The following is a 15,506-nucleotide window of genomic DNA, read 5'->3' as shown; positions in this document are numbered from 1 at the left end:
GTGGAACACTACAGTGGTGGATCTGCCATTAGTGTGCCTACACTCGAGCAAGCACACACACATGCACAAAATAAATCTTTGGGCTGTAATGGCTCAGCAGTGAAGAGAACTTGTTGCTCTTGCAGAACACCCAGATAAGATTCCCAGGGTCCAACACCCTCTTCTGGCCTCCTCCAACACTGCCTGAATTTATACAAACATTCATAAAGTTAATAAAATCTTATTTTAAGACCAGACCTCATTTAAAATATTTGTTTTTTATTGAAGTTTTTTTTTTTTTTAAAAAATTTAACCAGACAAAAGGATGCACAACATTTTAATCTATTATATGATATTCTTATTCTGTGGTGATTATGTTTAGTCAGCTGTTCATAATATACAATACTGAATTTTAATCACGTTATTTACAGAGGGGTCAAAGCACTCATCTACAGGTAAAGGCGCTCGGGTTTAATGTGCACGTTCACAGCCCTATGCAAACACAACCATTATATATACACTGTAAACACCACAGGGCATGTCTCCAGTCACCACTCTCACAAGAACAAGCATACAGGTCTAGGGTAAGGTGCCTGCTTTTCTTTTTGAGTCATAATTCTCAAAGGTTTGTTTTCCTTCTCACTCACTCCAAATGCAGAGCCAGTGTTGGACCACTTCAGGATCCCCTTGTGGAGACTGCCTGGTGACCTCTGAATGTCCTTGATGGAGGAAAACAGGCAAGAGTTCTTCACAGCTGGATAGGTTTAATGTGAGGCACCATTATACAAAACCATGGAACTAATTTCTTGTACAGCTGGGAAACAGTTTAAAATGCCTGAGCAATGGCAGTCAGATCTAAGCAGAGATCCAGAAGAGCCGGGTGAGGTCACACCCCTGAAGGGTTGTCCCGGGTGTTTCACAGTCCTGTTGCCTCTCATGTGGACTTCAGTACTCCTCTTCCGTTTCACTCCCTCTTGATTTCTTATGGATTGCCCGGTTAAAGCTATGGCAGGCAGGCAACCAGTGATTATCATGAAGGCCTAACTTACAGCCAGGAAAGCCCTTCTGAGACTGGTGGCAGCACATCCAGTACCCAGGGCCATATGGCAAAGCCTGGCAATAGGGTTTGGGGTGCCACCGACACAGGGACACATCCCCTTTCACATACTTTTTCTTGCACTGCTTGCAAGGGTCTTCTCTATAGCGTGGGTCTCGGACCCACCGAGAATCTGCTGGCCTGATGTTGTAGTATTCAATGATGGACTTGAAGTAGCGGCAAGTACATTTAAGAATTGCTAAACTCAGGGTAGGGAGTAACCTGAAGATTTTCACCATGATGTGGTGGGGCAGGCATGCCATGTACTGCTGAGGCTCCAGAAGCTGCTGGATTTTAAACCTGGTCTCCAGGAAGTCCTGAGACACTTGCTTCTTGTAAGTGGCTGCCTCAAGCACCTGTAAGGTACTCCCTCCCCCAGAGGCTGCTGGGAGGAGCGGCTCCACAGAGGCATCTTTCTCCTCACATGCACTGCTGCTGCCCTCAGCAGCATCTTGAGGCTGACTGGCCTTTGATGCCTCTGGTGCTGAGTGTTCACTCAACTGGGGATGCTCTTGCTGGTCCTGGCCAGGTGACAGAAAGAATAGCATCCCAGGAAGAGGCTCTTCAGGGGAGTCTAAAGCAGATGGCTGGGCTTTCTCTACAGTGCACACAGTGATGCTGATGCACAGAGGCTCCTGTCTCTGCTCAGGATTGTGGTTCGTGAGTGTCACAAGCTCTCTACAACTCACAGCATCTGTAGGCGATTCATCAAATTCCTCTGCCATTTCTATATCATCCCGGCTGCAGATCTTCACAGCTGTTTGCTGACCCGGCTCTACCTCTGTGCTGTCTGTGTAGAAGCTCACACCTGCTGGCAATGAGGGACAGCCCTGAGAAGAACCATCCCAGGCCTGCTCCCCTGCAGAATGATGGTCAGTTATGGAGGGTCCTTCACTCACAGATACTGGCTGCAAGGGGTGCACCTGAGTGTCAGGTGTGTCTGCAGAGCCCTCTTCATTTTTGTCACTGGCCTGAGAACCATTAGTGAGCAACACCCTGCCTACATTTCGACGGAAGCTGTTATTCCGTGACAAGCTCCCAGCCTCCCGCTGGCCCTGGTGCTTCAGGCACTCAGACTCCAACCTGGCTACCATGTCAAGGACACGGACTGGCTCACTCTGGGATCTGCCAGTCTCAGGATTTTCTCTTTCCTTGGGTTCTTCACAAGTTTCTGGAGCAGAGAAGGGCTCAGGTGAAGGTGGTATGCCTCGGGACTGGCCAGAAATCTTCACAATGGCAGGAGAATTTGTGCAGTTTTTTGTGCAGCTAGCTAGCAGAGCACTGGCTCTCTGCTCGAGGAAGGCAACCATCTGTATCACTGACAGAGGCCTCTCAGCATAGACCCCGTCCCCACTGTCACTCATGTAGTGCACAGAGCAGTGCTCGACGCCACATGCAAATGGCTCAGACTGGTAGCACTGGCTGTTGATCTCTCTCATCATTTCTAGCTGTAACTTGGCTTTCTTAAGATCCCCTGATTTTTTCCTTCTTTTAGTGGCTCTCCCATCGATATCCCAGGAACTTTTTATTTTCATAGAGCCTATCCTATTGCTACACTGGTGGGCTGCAAAGAATGCAATTTTCTCTTTCGTGTTCCCAGGTTTGACAATAGCCCAGCTCCCAGGCAGTCCTTCTTCACTCTGGTGCACTGCTGCAGACGGCACATTCTTTTTGGCTTTAACATTCAAGCTGTTCTCCACAGGGCTCTTCCCACTCATGCTGCACAGAACATTTGGAGAAAGGATCCCAAAAGGTTTTCTAGCTGATGCCTTGACAAGGGAGGCTGAAGGAAGGACGGTTGGTTTCATGTAGTTGACTCTGCCCTTTTCATCACTGCCCGTGTTTCCGTGGCTCATAGGCGGTCTTGGTGTGTCCCTGCTGATTTCCAGAGGGCGCTCTTTCTTCTGGAGTTTCCAGTATGGCTTCAGGTGCATAACAGATGCCCTGGAACAGGAGAGAACAGAGCTGACTTAGGAATCTCACTGCTGCTTCTAGCAAGAGAAATCTAGTTTTCCTACTTCTAACATCTTTACCAAAAGTCATATTCCAGCTCATTTCTAATACACAAATCAAGAAGAATAAAAGCAAACTAACTACTTCCTGTGGAATTAGCAGCCAGAAAATAAGCTGATTTTGAATGATACATTATAGAAAGGGCTAGTTAATGTAAATTAATCCTTTAAAGTTCATTTTCCTGAAACTGCATTTTTAAAGATCACACCTTGGCCCTGAAGGAGGAAATATTAACTCCTCTCTATTCCCTCGGTTGTTCATCTTGTCTTGTTCTTAGGAGACAGGGTTTCATGTAGGCCAGGCTGGCCTTTACATTCTGATCCTTCTACCCCCACAATCCTGAGATTATAGGCAGTGCTGGGAGTTGAACCCAGGACTCTGTAGATGCCAAGCATGTACCTCTACCAGCCCCAATGGCACCATCCTTTCCTCCATAACTAGTTCTCACTACGTAACCCATGCTGGTTTTAAATTTGTGATCCCCTGCCTCAGCTTCCCTCAGTGCACACCATACCTGGCCCTAGTAGATTGTTTTGCTTTGTGGGTTTGAGTGTGTCTCAGAATGAAATGGCTGGCCTGAAACTTGAGAAAGATCTCCCAGCCTCCCAATTGTTAAAATTTAAGGTATGGCAGTAGATTTTTTTTTTTTTTCCGAGACAGGGTTTCTCTGTGTAGCTCTGCCTGTCCTGGAACTTACTCTATAGACCAGGCTGGTCTCGTGGTCTCGAACTCAGAAATCCTCCTGCCTCTGCCTCCCAAGTGCTGGGATTAAAGGTGTGCGCCACTACTGCCCGGCTAGATTTTTAATCTTTATCTTTCCAGTTCATTACATGTAGCATTTTATTGGCTGCATATAAAAATAACTATTATTTCCTCAACCATTCCCATAGTGTTGGCTGTCTTGCTGTTTATGATTGTCTGTCACGTGCTTTGACTTTCTAAGAATCCACTCATATGAGTATACATCCTTACTGACTTTCTAAGAATCCACTCATATGAGTATACATCCTTACTGACTTTTGGCTAGGACGAAGTATCAAATCTTGACTATTAAACCTTCTATAGCTATTTTAAAGAAAACAGAGAGGTCGTACTCCTTATTCTTAAAAAGTCTGGACTAATTCAGACAAACAAAACAAAACAACAAGACCATGGTGCCTTTTTTTCTTCTTTCCTGGTGGGGTGAGGATGGGAGGCATTTCAGAGTGCGACAGAAAGAGGATTACTTGCCATTGGCCTGTCCTGGTGGTCTCTGCTCGATGACTGATTAGATTAGCTAGAGAGGGTGCATACAACTTGGGCAAGGCACTTCCATCTGTCTAAGTGGAAATGTTAATGGAAGTGTTGACACATTAGATATAGTCCACTGATCCATACCCTTACTAAAAAGTTCCCTGGGATTGAAGAGTGTTTTCTTCAGGGATGTCTAGTCTCCTGTAAAGCAATCCTACCAATGTAATAAAGACCTACAGTCACACATTTGTGGGAATGAGGCCACAACATTATCAGACCTATGCATGGAGAGATCCACTCTGGCTGAGATTATTGCACAAGACATGCATCTTGGGGGCAACTAAGTGTAATCCTTCCCACAGGTTGCACCTTTCTGAGCCTCGAACTGCCTCCAGGTATCAGTGCTGACTGTGGAGAATGGGTGTTCTTTACTTTTCATTTTAACTTCTAGGGTTCTCTAGCCCAGTCTCAGCTGTTTTCTTACTACGGAAATGGAAACTCTGCATTTAGAGTACGTAAGTGCCTTTTTAAGATTTTTTTTTTTTTGTACATTTCTATATAAGCACAGGCACAAGCTGTGCAGCACATAAAGAAGTCAGAGAACAGCATGCAGGAATTGCTTCTTCCCTTTCCTATGTGAATTCCAGGGATCAGCTCAGGCCCCAGGCTTGGTGGCAAGCACCTCTCTACCCAGGAGCCATCTCTCCATCCTGGAGTAGATTTTAAGATCACTGTGATTGGTCTCTGACACCTCAGAACCTAAGTGTGGTAGAGAGCTTCCCCCTTCTGTACCATAACAGTTTAATAGCTTTCTACCATTTTCAATAATTTAGTCTTCCCCAAAGAACTACCCAGAATTCTTCAAGAACAAGATGATACATAAAGAAGAGTCATATTGACTCTATGTGCTGGGTTTTCATGTGAAATGTGAGTGGAATGAAAGCAATGGAGGTTGGGGAGCATAATAAATCATCACAGAATGACCTCATTACAGAGCACCTGTGAATAAATGTGAACTTCAGCAACATGTGCTGCTCTGCATTGCACAATGTTTTCTTTGCCTCTCTCACCCCCACAGTGTTTTAGGTGCTGTGTGTTGTGCTGGCTAGATTTATGTCAGCTTGACACAAGCTGTAGTCATGTGAGAGGAAGGAACCTCATCTGAGAAAATGCCTCTGTAAGATCAGGCCTATGAGCACAAAAGCTTGTGCGGCATTTTCTTACTTAGTTATCAATGGGGAGGCCACAACCCACTGTGGGTAGGTCCATCCCTGGGCTAGTGGTCCTGGATTCTCTAAGAAAGCAAGCTGAGTTAGCCACAAGGAGCAAGCCAGTAAGCAATTCCCTTCCATGGCCTCTACATCAGCTCCTGCCTCTATGTTCCTGTCCTGACTTCCTTTGATGATGGACAGTGCTGTGGAAGTGTAAGTCAAATAAACCCTTTTGCTCCCAAACTTGCATTTGGTCACAGGGTTCCATCCCAACAGTAGTAACCATAACTAGAACAGGTCAGTTAAAAACAAACATTAATAATAATTAATTCAGATTAAAAAAACATTTGAGAGCAAATTAGTATAATTAGGGAAGGTTTTTGTTTGCACATGATCTGTAAAGTCTGCTCTACTGACAGTAACTGAAGGAACAGTTTTAGCTGTGCCCAAAGGAGGAAAAGAGGAGTAAAGGTGTCCAGATCCACCTGACTTCTGGGGAGGGAGGCCTAGGCAGCATGTGTTTGTGTTGTTGCTGGCTGAAGGCTGGGAAGAAGAATGTCAACTTCCCCCCTTCCCTTGGTGGACACTCAGCAGTTCTGAAACAAAAAATAACTCTGGTAAGACTTAAGACCACAAAACCTTAGTTTTTGATTTAGCTCTGTGGTTAATTAAGGATATAATGCAGGGTACCAGTGCATCTGTTACAAAAACCCAAAAAAATAAAAACAGATGGCAGCACTTTGCCTACCCCGTCCCACGCTAGGAACAAGCACCGTGGAAAGTCCCACCCAGATTTCTGTGGCTGACGTCTCTTCACATTATCAGGATCCTGCAATCACTCCATCACTGAGCTACATCCCCAGTCCTCAAAATCCTATTATAAAAGGTCACTATAATTTGCCAGGCATGATGGCACACGCCTACAGTCCCAGCACCTTATAGACACAGAGGCAAGGGGATAAGGACTGAGAGGCTGTGAGGATAGTGTCAAAGGTGGGCACCCTTCCTTGGCTATAGTGATTTTGAGGCCAGCTTGGGCTACATGACCCTGCTTTAAACAAAGTCTGTTATACTCAAGCCCTCCTCTCTTGTACTTAAATAAAATGTAAACCTATACGGCACCTACATATCAGCTTCTCAGGCTCTCAGAAAGGTCCTTAGAAATTAAGCTGTCTGGGATTATTAGTTTTCCGGGGATTAGGCTCAGATTCTGTTTTAAACCTTATAATGAGGTTAGAAAGAGCTTTGGTAACTGTATGTCTGTGGCATCCAGCAAAGGAAACTGGGGTGCTTTGGCTTTGGGCTGGGGAGGTTATCAGGAGTAAGGCAGAACTTTTCCTTTGGGGAGCCAAGGAAACAGTCTGTGCTGAAGCATCTGTCCTAACTGGGGAAAAAAAGGTGTATCATCTCCTTGTCTTTCTCCTTGAAGCAACCCTGGCTGCTCAAGATTCTCTCTTTTCTTTCCTAGCTCTTAGATAGTAGTGGCCCTCAAGGTTCATTCTCTTTACAGACCATGATTCCTTTCAGATGATGTCTAGATGACTATTTCTAGCTCTGATTAGCTCCCACGCAGGGTGACTCTCCATCCTGCCATTTCCTGTGGTACTCTCCTACCTTCAGAGCCTACTGTGTGGTAGACCAGCTCACCTTGATGTGTCAGTATTGAGCCTCAAAACCCAACACTTCTAGTTGATGACAGCCTCAGGTACCCACACTAACAAACTAGAAACAAAGTCACTTAGATAACTCCTCCCTGTCCCTTAGTCACTGAACTATGCCCGCCTCTGCATGGCTGGCACAGTTGCTTAGGTGAGCAACCGTCTTATCCCGGCTGCACTGGATGGCCACAGGAAGGACAGAGTCAACTCTGTAGTCAGCTTGCACTCCTACTTTGCCCTGCCATATTTCTCACTTTGGAAGCTTGTTCATAGACCTGTTAGGATGGGACCAGAAAGATGGAAGCTATTGTAAAGCAACAAGGTCCATAAACCATAACAGCTTCAGAACTCATTCAGATGAATATCTCACATGAATGACCATTTCCTTCTAGCTACTCAGTATTACTAATCTGTCAGGACTGGATACTTACACAACTATAAGACACAGTGATTGCTACAAAGAAGCACAAAAACTAAACAATTACTATGGTGCCAGAGTCAGGAGGGAAGGAGGGTGGAGTGGGCATTTTAGAGGAGAGGCTCCTGGCACTGAGCTGGAGGTCCCAGAGGCTTTACTTTCTAAGCTAAACCTGGAAGGAAGACATTCAAAGTCCTAAAAGGCTCAAAAGTAGATGTTTTAGGGAAATGCAGGTAAGTAAGAAGAGAGTAAACTAAGAGACTAATAGTAGAGAGATGGTTTGTAAACAAACAAGATTCTAATTCCATTACAATTAGAGGGTAGAGAAGCATCAAGGATCCTTCAATTTATGGCTTCGACAACTGCGTGAAGAACGGTTCCTCTCCTGGATGACAACCAGATGGCTGGTCAGATCTGCACAAGGCGGGGAGGCAGAGAAGTTCAGTTTCTCAGCAATGTGCAGCTGGAGTGCCTGCAAAACAGGAGATAAGAGGTCAAGCAGACAAGAGCACAGGAAGACGAAGGCAGCTGTCACTGAGACATTTCAATAAGAAATACATTGTCTGAACAGAAGCTTCCCAAGATTCTGCATGATAAACATGTATATAACTTTTATAATAGAAAAAATGTAATATGGTAGGTAGTGCATGCTTAATAGTGCAACTATTGTCGGGTGGTGGTGGCACACACCTTTAATCCCAGCACTTGGGAGGCAGAGGCAGGCAAATTTCTGAATTCAAGGCCAGCCTGGTCTACAGAGTGAGGTCCAGGACAGCCAGGGCTACACAGAGAAACCCTGTCTCGAAAAACCAAAAAAAAAAAAAAAAAAAAAAAAAAAAAGTGTAACTATTAGGAAGCTGAGGTAGATGAAGAATTTGATGAACATATACACACACATTTTATCTCAAAAAGCCAAAACAAACAGGAGTAGTTGCTGACAGATTCTGTAACAGCACATAGTCCCTTCACTTACCATGTTGAAGAGTAAATGGTCAATAATCAATTAAAAGGTAGAATGTGGTTAGGAGAAGGGAAAGGCCTAATGTTTTCTGAGGACAGCGTCAGCTGGTGGTGGAGACCTTGGTGCCCCTTTGAGGAAGCACAGTGCAGAGAGCTGATGATACTGGTCAGAGCAGTTTTTGGAAGCTTGGCCGGAAGGGACACCTATCACAATATCCAAGAATGTGGTAAGGGGCTGGAGAGATGGCTCAGCAGTTAAGAGCACTGACTGCTCTCCCGAAGGTCCTGAGTTCAAATCCCAGCAACCACATGGTGGCTCACAACCATCAGTAATGAGATCTGATGCCCTCTTCTGCTGTGTCTGAAAACAACTACAGTGTACTTACATATGACAATAAATAAATTAAAAAAAAAAAGAATGTGGTAAGATTATCAACTAAGCAGCTCAAACTTCACAGCTTCACACAGTGATGGCAAAAATCTAGTTTTCAAAAGCTCCACATATTCTGGTTAGACCCTATATATAATCCAGCTTGTAGAAACCTGGGAGAAGGCAAGAGAGATGTCAATGGTTAGAGCACTGGCTGCTCTTGCACGGGGTTTGCTTCTCAGCATCACATGATGGCTCACAACCATGTGTAACCAATTCGAGGGCATCCAATGTCAGCAATACCTGTGTGGGCAGCAGGTATGCATATGGTACTGGTACACATACATACATGCAGGCAAACACTCATACACATACATCAAAGTAAATACACAAGAAGTAGGAGAACTGTCATCTAAAGATAGTATACAATCACAAAGTTAAGCCACAAAGGATTAAATTTATGTGTTAGAAAATGGGTGAAGTGTGGTAGGTCACACATGTAATCCTAGCTTTCAGGAAGGATGAAGTAGGATGGCTGAGTTCAAAGTCAGGCTGGCTATATTACATTCCATGCCAGCCTGGGCTATGATATAAGACCCACCTCACACACACCACAACCCCAACCCCCACCAAAAATTGTGTATGAATACCAAACCATGAAAAAGCCGAAGTACTTTTTCATGTGTGTAGTGCTGAGATGCAGATTCAGAGCCTCACACATGCTAGGCGACAACAGTGGCCAACTACACCTCAAGCCCTTAGACTTGGTGTGTCGTCCAGCGCAGACTCTGCCTATCTCAGCTTCTCACACTCTAGGGTTGCAGGTACTTAATGCCATGTAATAATAACTCTACGTAGAGGGATAAACACAATCCATAGGAATTTAAAGGGAATACATGATTGAGAATAGGAAAAAAGACAGAGTTTTCCAAATTGAAGACCCTATCTCAAATATTCAAAAAAAGCTTCCAGAAAATATCTACTGCATCTTCTTCACCAGAGCATCACACAAATGATTAGCAATTCCAGCAGCACACTTGGAGGGCTCCTGAGTCTGTTCAGTTAGAGGAGGCAAGTGATTTCTAGTTAGTTCTGATTGTCAGCTTGATGGGATTTACATCAGTCTGTGAGGAGCTTCTAAACAAGGTTAGCTGACGTGGAAGAGCGACTCTAATGTGAGGTCTCAACTGCCTAAGAAGGACAAAGACAGTTCTCTGCCTCTTGTCTGTGAGGTAATGTAAGCCTCCTGCCCCTCCCCCATCCATCTGTACTATCTACTGGAGCCTCTGAAACTGAGTATCAGAGTAAATCTTTCCTTAAGTTGCTCTTGTCAGGTTTTTTTGTCATGATAACAAGACAAATAATTGCTACATTGACTTCTAGGAACTGATGGTTATGATAAGATTATTTTTTTCTCTCTTTTTTTTTTTTTTGATATTTTCTTTATTTACATGTAACTTTCATGATAAGATTATTATACTAGGAATAAAGCTGCAAGTTCAGGGGGCTGGAAAGGTGGCTCAGTTGTTAAGAGTACTTGGAGCCCTTACAAAAGATAGAATTTGGGTTCTATAACTCCAATTCCACTGGATCCACCAACGCCCTCTTCTGGCCTCTAAGGATACCAGGCACAAATGTGGTACACACTCAAACAAGCAAACATTCATACACATAAATAACTCTTTAAAGTATATAGAATTTCTTAGATTATGTCTCCCTCTTTTAAAAAAAGGGGGGGGCAACTTGGTATGGTGGCTCATACCTCTAAATTAAACACTTAAGAAGCTAAGATAAGAGAATCAAGAATTTAGAGGCTGGCCTGAACTACAAAGTAACAAAACAAAACAAAACAAAAATTAAAAATGCCTACCACAGGTGGCTGCTGGGCATGCTAGCACACACTTGAAGTCTCAGCTACACAGGAGGATGATGTAAGATTATATTAGCTCCGGAGCTAAGGGCCGGCCTGGACACCACATCAAGGCTCCATAAACAAAGCACCAAAGTAACAACAAACCCATCTAGGCTCATGTACAGTACAAACAACATTACACAGGACGCTAAGGGCGGTCCTCAAGGCAGCTCTGCCTCCAACATGACGTCAGTTTCTCCTCCAGCACACCAGAAGAGTGATGGGCTGACGCTATCACATCAGTGAGTCTCAAAGACAGCACAAGACACCCACTCCACTACTGTTAACTGGAAAGGTAGCAGGACCAGGAGGTAGGAACGCAGACAGAGGCACACGAGAAAATGCATGCCATATCCCCCTAAGCACTGACAAAATGAGTCCAGCTCTCACACAACACAAAAAAATCCTGTGTGAGAGAAAATAGCCTCTTAAAATGAGCTCCAAAAGACCAGGTGAGGATTTCATGGGGAAGGAAGCTCAGCTCTTCTTCTTCTTTCAGTCTGAGAGAGCAGAGTCTTGATAAATAGCTCAGGGTAGTTTTGAACTTGGATGCTCAATACCTTCTGACCACCCATGTAACCAGGCCATAGACACCTGGCCTTATCTTATTCATTCACACATGGCTTTAAAGGAACACTCACCAAAGCCTTTATGGCTGAATTTGTCCCGGGATGATTAAATGGTTTAGTAATGCGTAGTGAGAAAAATTAATCTCTTTAAAAACAAAACCAAAAACCAACCAAACAAGAAATCAGGGAGAATGGCCTTTGGAAACATGCAGCTCTAAAGAGTTGGATGTTCACAGCTTCCATCTTAGAACTGCCTCAAGGTTGCTGTATGAATTTTATACCATAAATAAGATGCAACGAACTAACTGCCAAAGATTAAGGAATGTATGGTAACTCCATGGGATAATGGGATGGCTAGCTGAGCATAGGACTTCACTGGGTTAGCACTTGACCCGGCCGGCAGCCTCAGCATAAGTCACTACTCCTCCATACAGGCCCTCTTTTTAAATTTGGTCAAATTCTGAGGCACCAGACAATGGGCAACAGACAATGGAGGGGGCATATCTCCTAACATTAAAGTGTATATTAAAACTTCCCAGGTTTAATATGCCTTGAAATCACACAAAAGCAAAATAACAAATGGCACACCTTTAATCATGGCATGGGGAAGGTGCAGAGGGTAGATCACTGAATCCGAGGCCAGCATGGTCTACATAGTGATGGAAAGAGACAGGGGTCAGAGAGGAGAGAACAGGAGAGAAGAAAAGAGGAAGGGGAAAAAAGAACGCAGGAAAGCTGACTGAGAGAAATTCTATAACCCCAGAGCACTCAAGAGCTCCCTGCTGGAAATACAGCGGCAGTCTTCTAACTCCCTGAAAACACAGGTGGAAGGGAAAACATGTTGTCATTCATGTTAATTAAAGTGCCTTTTATATCAAGCACAGTGATCATCTAACCTTTTGTTTCAGTCAGCAAATCCTTTGAAATAGATCAAAGAAAGCAGACCACTCCTGAGGAAATAGCTTGTATCTTCCAAGCCTGTCACTGTTTCAAGAGATTCACAGATCAGCCCTCTAAAGTTCACCAGGCTCTGCAGACTTACGTCATGGCCAGGGCTGTGACTCACTTGGCACAGTGCCTTAGTGTGCAGGAAGTCCTAGGTTTGGTCCCTAACAGCATAGCTGGGATGTGGTGGTACACTTGGGAGGTGAAGGCACTCAGACATTCAAGATGGTCTTCAGATACACAACTAGTTTGAGGCCAGCCTGGACTACATGAGACCCTCTCTCAAATAAACAAACAAAACAAAAAGCCTCTTAAAACTGAGCAAGCCTGGTAAGTTTGATCCCAGTAGCCCACTGTGGAAGGAGAGAGTCAGTTGTTCTCTGACCTCATGTGTGCTCTATATAGCACATGTGTTATCTCTATACCCAACACATCAAACACACACTCAAGACTAAACATTTTTTAAATGCTTGTAACTGAGATTGCCTTGGAAATTACAGGACATGTATCAACATGTTCACATTTAGCTACCTCTCCAAAGCACTAGACATAGAACAATCATTAATTCAGTAATGAATTTTAAATACTAGCCAAGACTATGGGGTAAGAGGAAGGAGAATCACTTCAAAAAAAAAATCTAAGGTTGGAGAGATGTCTCTGTTGGTAATGCACACTAGCCTTACAAGCATAAATGCTGAACTTGATGGCCAGGGCCCATTTAAAAAAGCTGGGCATAGTGACATGCACTTGAAGTCCACCACAGAGGACGAAGAAACAGCGGACTGATGGAGCTCACTGCCAATCAGCCTACTTCCTACTTGGCAAGTTCTAGGCCACTAAGAGAACCTGTCTTCAAAAACAAGGTAGATGGAACAAACCTATCTATAGTTGTCCTCAGGCCTCTACACCTATGCATACATACACAAACTAGTCAATGTTCACATGCACTTGTGTGCACATATACATACATCTAACTGCATACAATCTAACTATAATGCTGGCTGTAGAGGCCAGGATAAAAAGAGAAAGTATGTAACAGAAATCACTAACAGGTTATCATTTCGGCATACCAAGCTCACAGCCAACAAAGACACTGTGCTGTGAAATCCTAAGAGCTGGCTCGTGTCCTGCTCTGACCCTCCTTTAAGAGGGATTCTAGACATGATCAGGAGCTGAATCTGACTAGTTTAATAACTACTGGCCCAGAGCCTTGCTCTTACACTGTTGAATTTGAATGAATGATGTATTTTATATGAGATAGCCTTAGAACAGAAAGGGGTATAAATGTGATCTCCATCTGCACTGCCCAAAGTGGCTCAACCAGATGGCTCTGGCTTTGTATTAGACCCAAAGCATGAGAGTACCACAGTGGAGCACAGAATGAAAAAGGCTTCTGTTCATTAGAAACATTTATCACACAGTCATTTTCAAAAATTACTTAAAAATTCAAAATGCTGGTAAATTACTGAGAAACAAATTCTGGGCTGGTGAAATGGCTTAGTGGTTAAGGTGCTTATTGCTAAGTCTCACAACCTAGTTCCATCCCTGGAACACACATGGTAGAAGGAGAGAGGCAATCTCCAAAAGTGTCTTTTGACCTCCTTGAGGACCACTTCATATGTACATGCACATGCATATACACACTAATATTAAGGGCTGGAGAGATAACTCAATGTTTAAGAACACTGGTTGTTCTTCTAGAAGACCCAGGTTAGATTCTTAGTATCCACATGGTGGCTCATAAACATCTGTAGCTCCAGTTCCAAAATATCCAATGCAACCTGTGGTGCACAAATAAATAGGCAGGCAAAACACCCATACACATCACACACACACACACACACACACACACACACACACACACACACACACAAAATGTTTTTAAAAAAAAAAAAAAAAACCTCAATTTTATCTCAATTTAATGTCCTCTAAGTCCTCACCAACAGTCTCAGGTAAGGCTCAGATGGTCCTGAGGTTAAACAAGCTCTGCAGAACAGCAGGGAGTACACAAAGGGTGTTGGTGTCAGGCAGACAGCTGCTTTTATACTTCCTCAGGAAAGCCTCCCCTATTTGTCTCATTACAGAATCTCACTGAACTGGGCAACCTCTACTTTCTGGGCTGCCATCTTCAGCTATTTGCTTGAAATAAAATACTTAAGAAGTGACTAGGACTCAGGAAGTATTCTTTCAAATGGTACAGAAGTACCATCATGGTACAAACATTAACAGAGAACTGCGGCAAGGCCCTAGAAGATCCCAAAGGAGCCCCAGGTGCTTTAAGATAGTCAAATGGGAAATGGGCAGTTATGAAGCCAAACCTTACTGTAACTATAACCTGAACACACAGTCTCCTCATCCTCCAAGCCTCCTTTCTACAAAGGGGCAGGGTACACACACTTGTAAATTCTAGCACATGAGAAAGCATGGCAAAAATGACTGCTAGGAGTTTGAGGCCAGCCAGGGCTACAGCACAGGGACTAAGCAGGACTGCATCTTGAAAGAGTACCCACTCCTGAGGGAAACAACAACAAACCCAATGTCTTCTATAAGCTACCTATACTAAAAGGTTATTTTTAGTCTGATGTATTTTAGACTTTATGTTCAAAGTGATTATGACAGAGCACTTGACTAGCAAGTATTTTAAAGCCCTGGGTTCACCCCCCATAGAAAAAGAAACCCCAACACCATAGAAAAAGAAAACAAGAAAAAGCAAGAAGGCAAGGCCTTAAAAACAGCTATATATAGTATCCAGGTAAAGAAGTACATGTTAATTTGAACACAAACTGAACCCTAACACGCTGAGAAATGACTAAGTAGTTTAAGACGGCACCCTAACTGAATGAACTATAGAGAATCTGCAGTTTAACTGTTAGCAACTACTCAATATATATTATACTAAAAATCTCAACACTAAATCCTGTCACTGCTAACCAGTGTCATAGAGGATATTAACTCAAACAAAAACATAGCTGAAGACCACAGATCTTTAGATGAAAATTTCTTTCCTCATAGCCTGTGGTTCAGTCAGGATGACAGAATCAGTTATCACCGGTTTGCAGCTTTTGCTGTGTTAAAGGACTCTAGTAGTGATAAGTCACCACTAATATTACAAAACCAAAACACAGTCAGACACTAGAGGGGC

The 15,506-nt window shown here is 43.7% G+C and overlaps 1 protein-coding gene across 9 annotated transcripts in view; it reads right to left on the bottom strand.

Annotated features, from left to right (window-relative positions):
• Positions 1 to 237: 237 nt before the first annotated feature.
• The window catches only part of Fbxo34 (F-box protein 34), a 64,317-nt gene continuing 49,048 nt past the window's right edge, over positions 238 to 15,506 (bottom strand). For 7 of the 9 annotated variants that reach the window (XM_031363004.1, XM_031363003.1, XM_031363009.1 and 4 more), the window contains 3 exons: positions 7,920 to 8,080; positions 6,018 to 6,128; positions 238 to 3,019 (listed from right to left, as the gene is read on the bottom strand). In XM_031363004.1, the coding sequence (XP_031218864.1) occupies positions 925 to 3,019; positions 6,018 to 6,049 (2,127 nt within the window). In that variant the 5' untranslated portion in view covers positions 6,050 to 6,128; positions 7,920 to 8,080 and the 3' untranslated portion in view covers positions 238 to 924. The other 2 variants (XM_031363010.1, XM_031363011.1) reach the window with 2 other exon arrangements.

Source organism: Mastomys coucha, unplaced genomic scaffold (genome assembly GCF_008632895.1).
Source record: "Mastomys coucha isolate ucsf_1 unplaced genomic scaffold, UCSF_Mcou_1 pScaffold9, whole genome shotgun sequence".
Classification (NCBI taxonomy): Eukaryota; Metazoa; Chordata; class Mammalia; order Rodentia; family Muridae; genus Mastomys; species Mastomys coucha.
The sequence above is the reverse complement of the archived record's forward strand: the minus strand, read 5'-3'. Positions and strand labels throughout refer to the sequence as shown.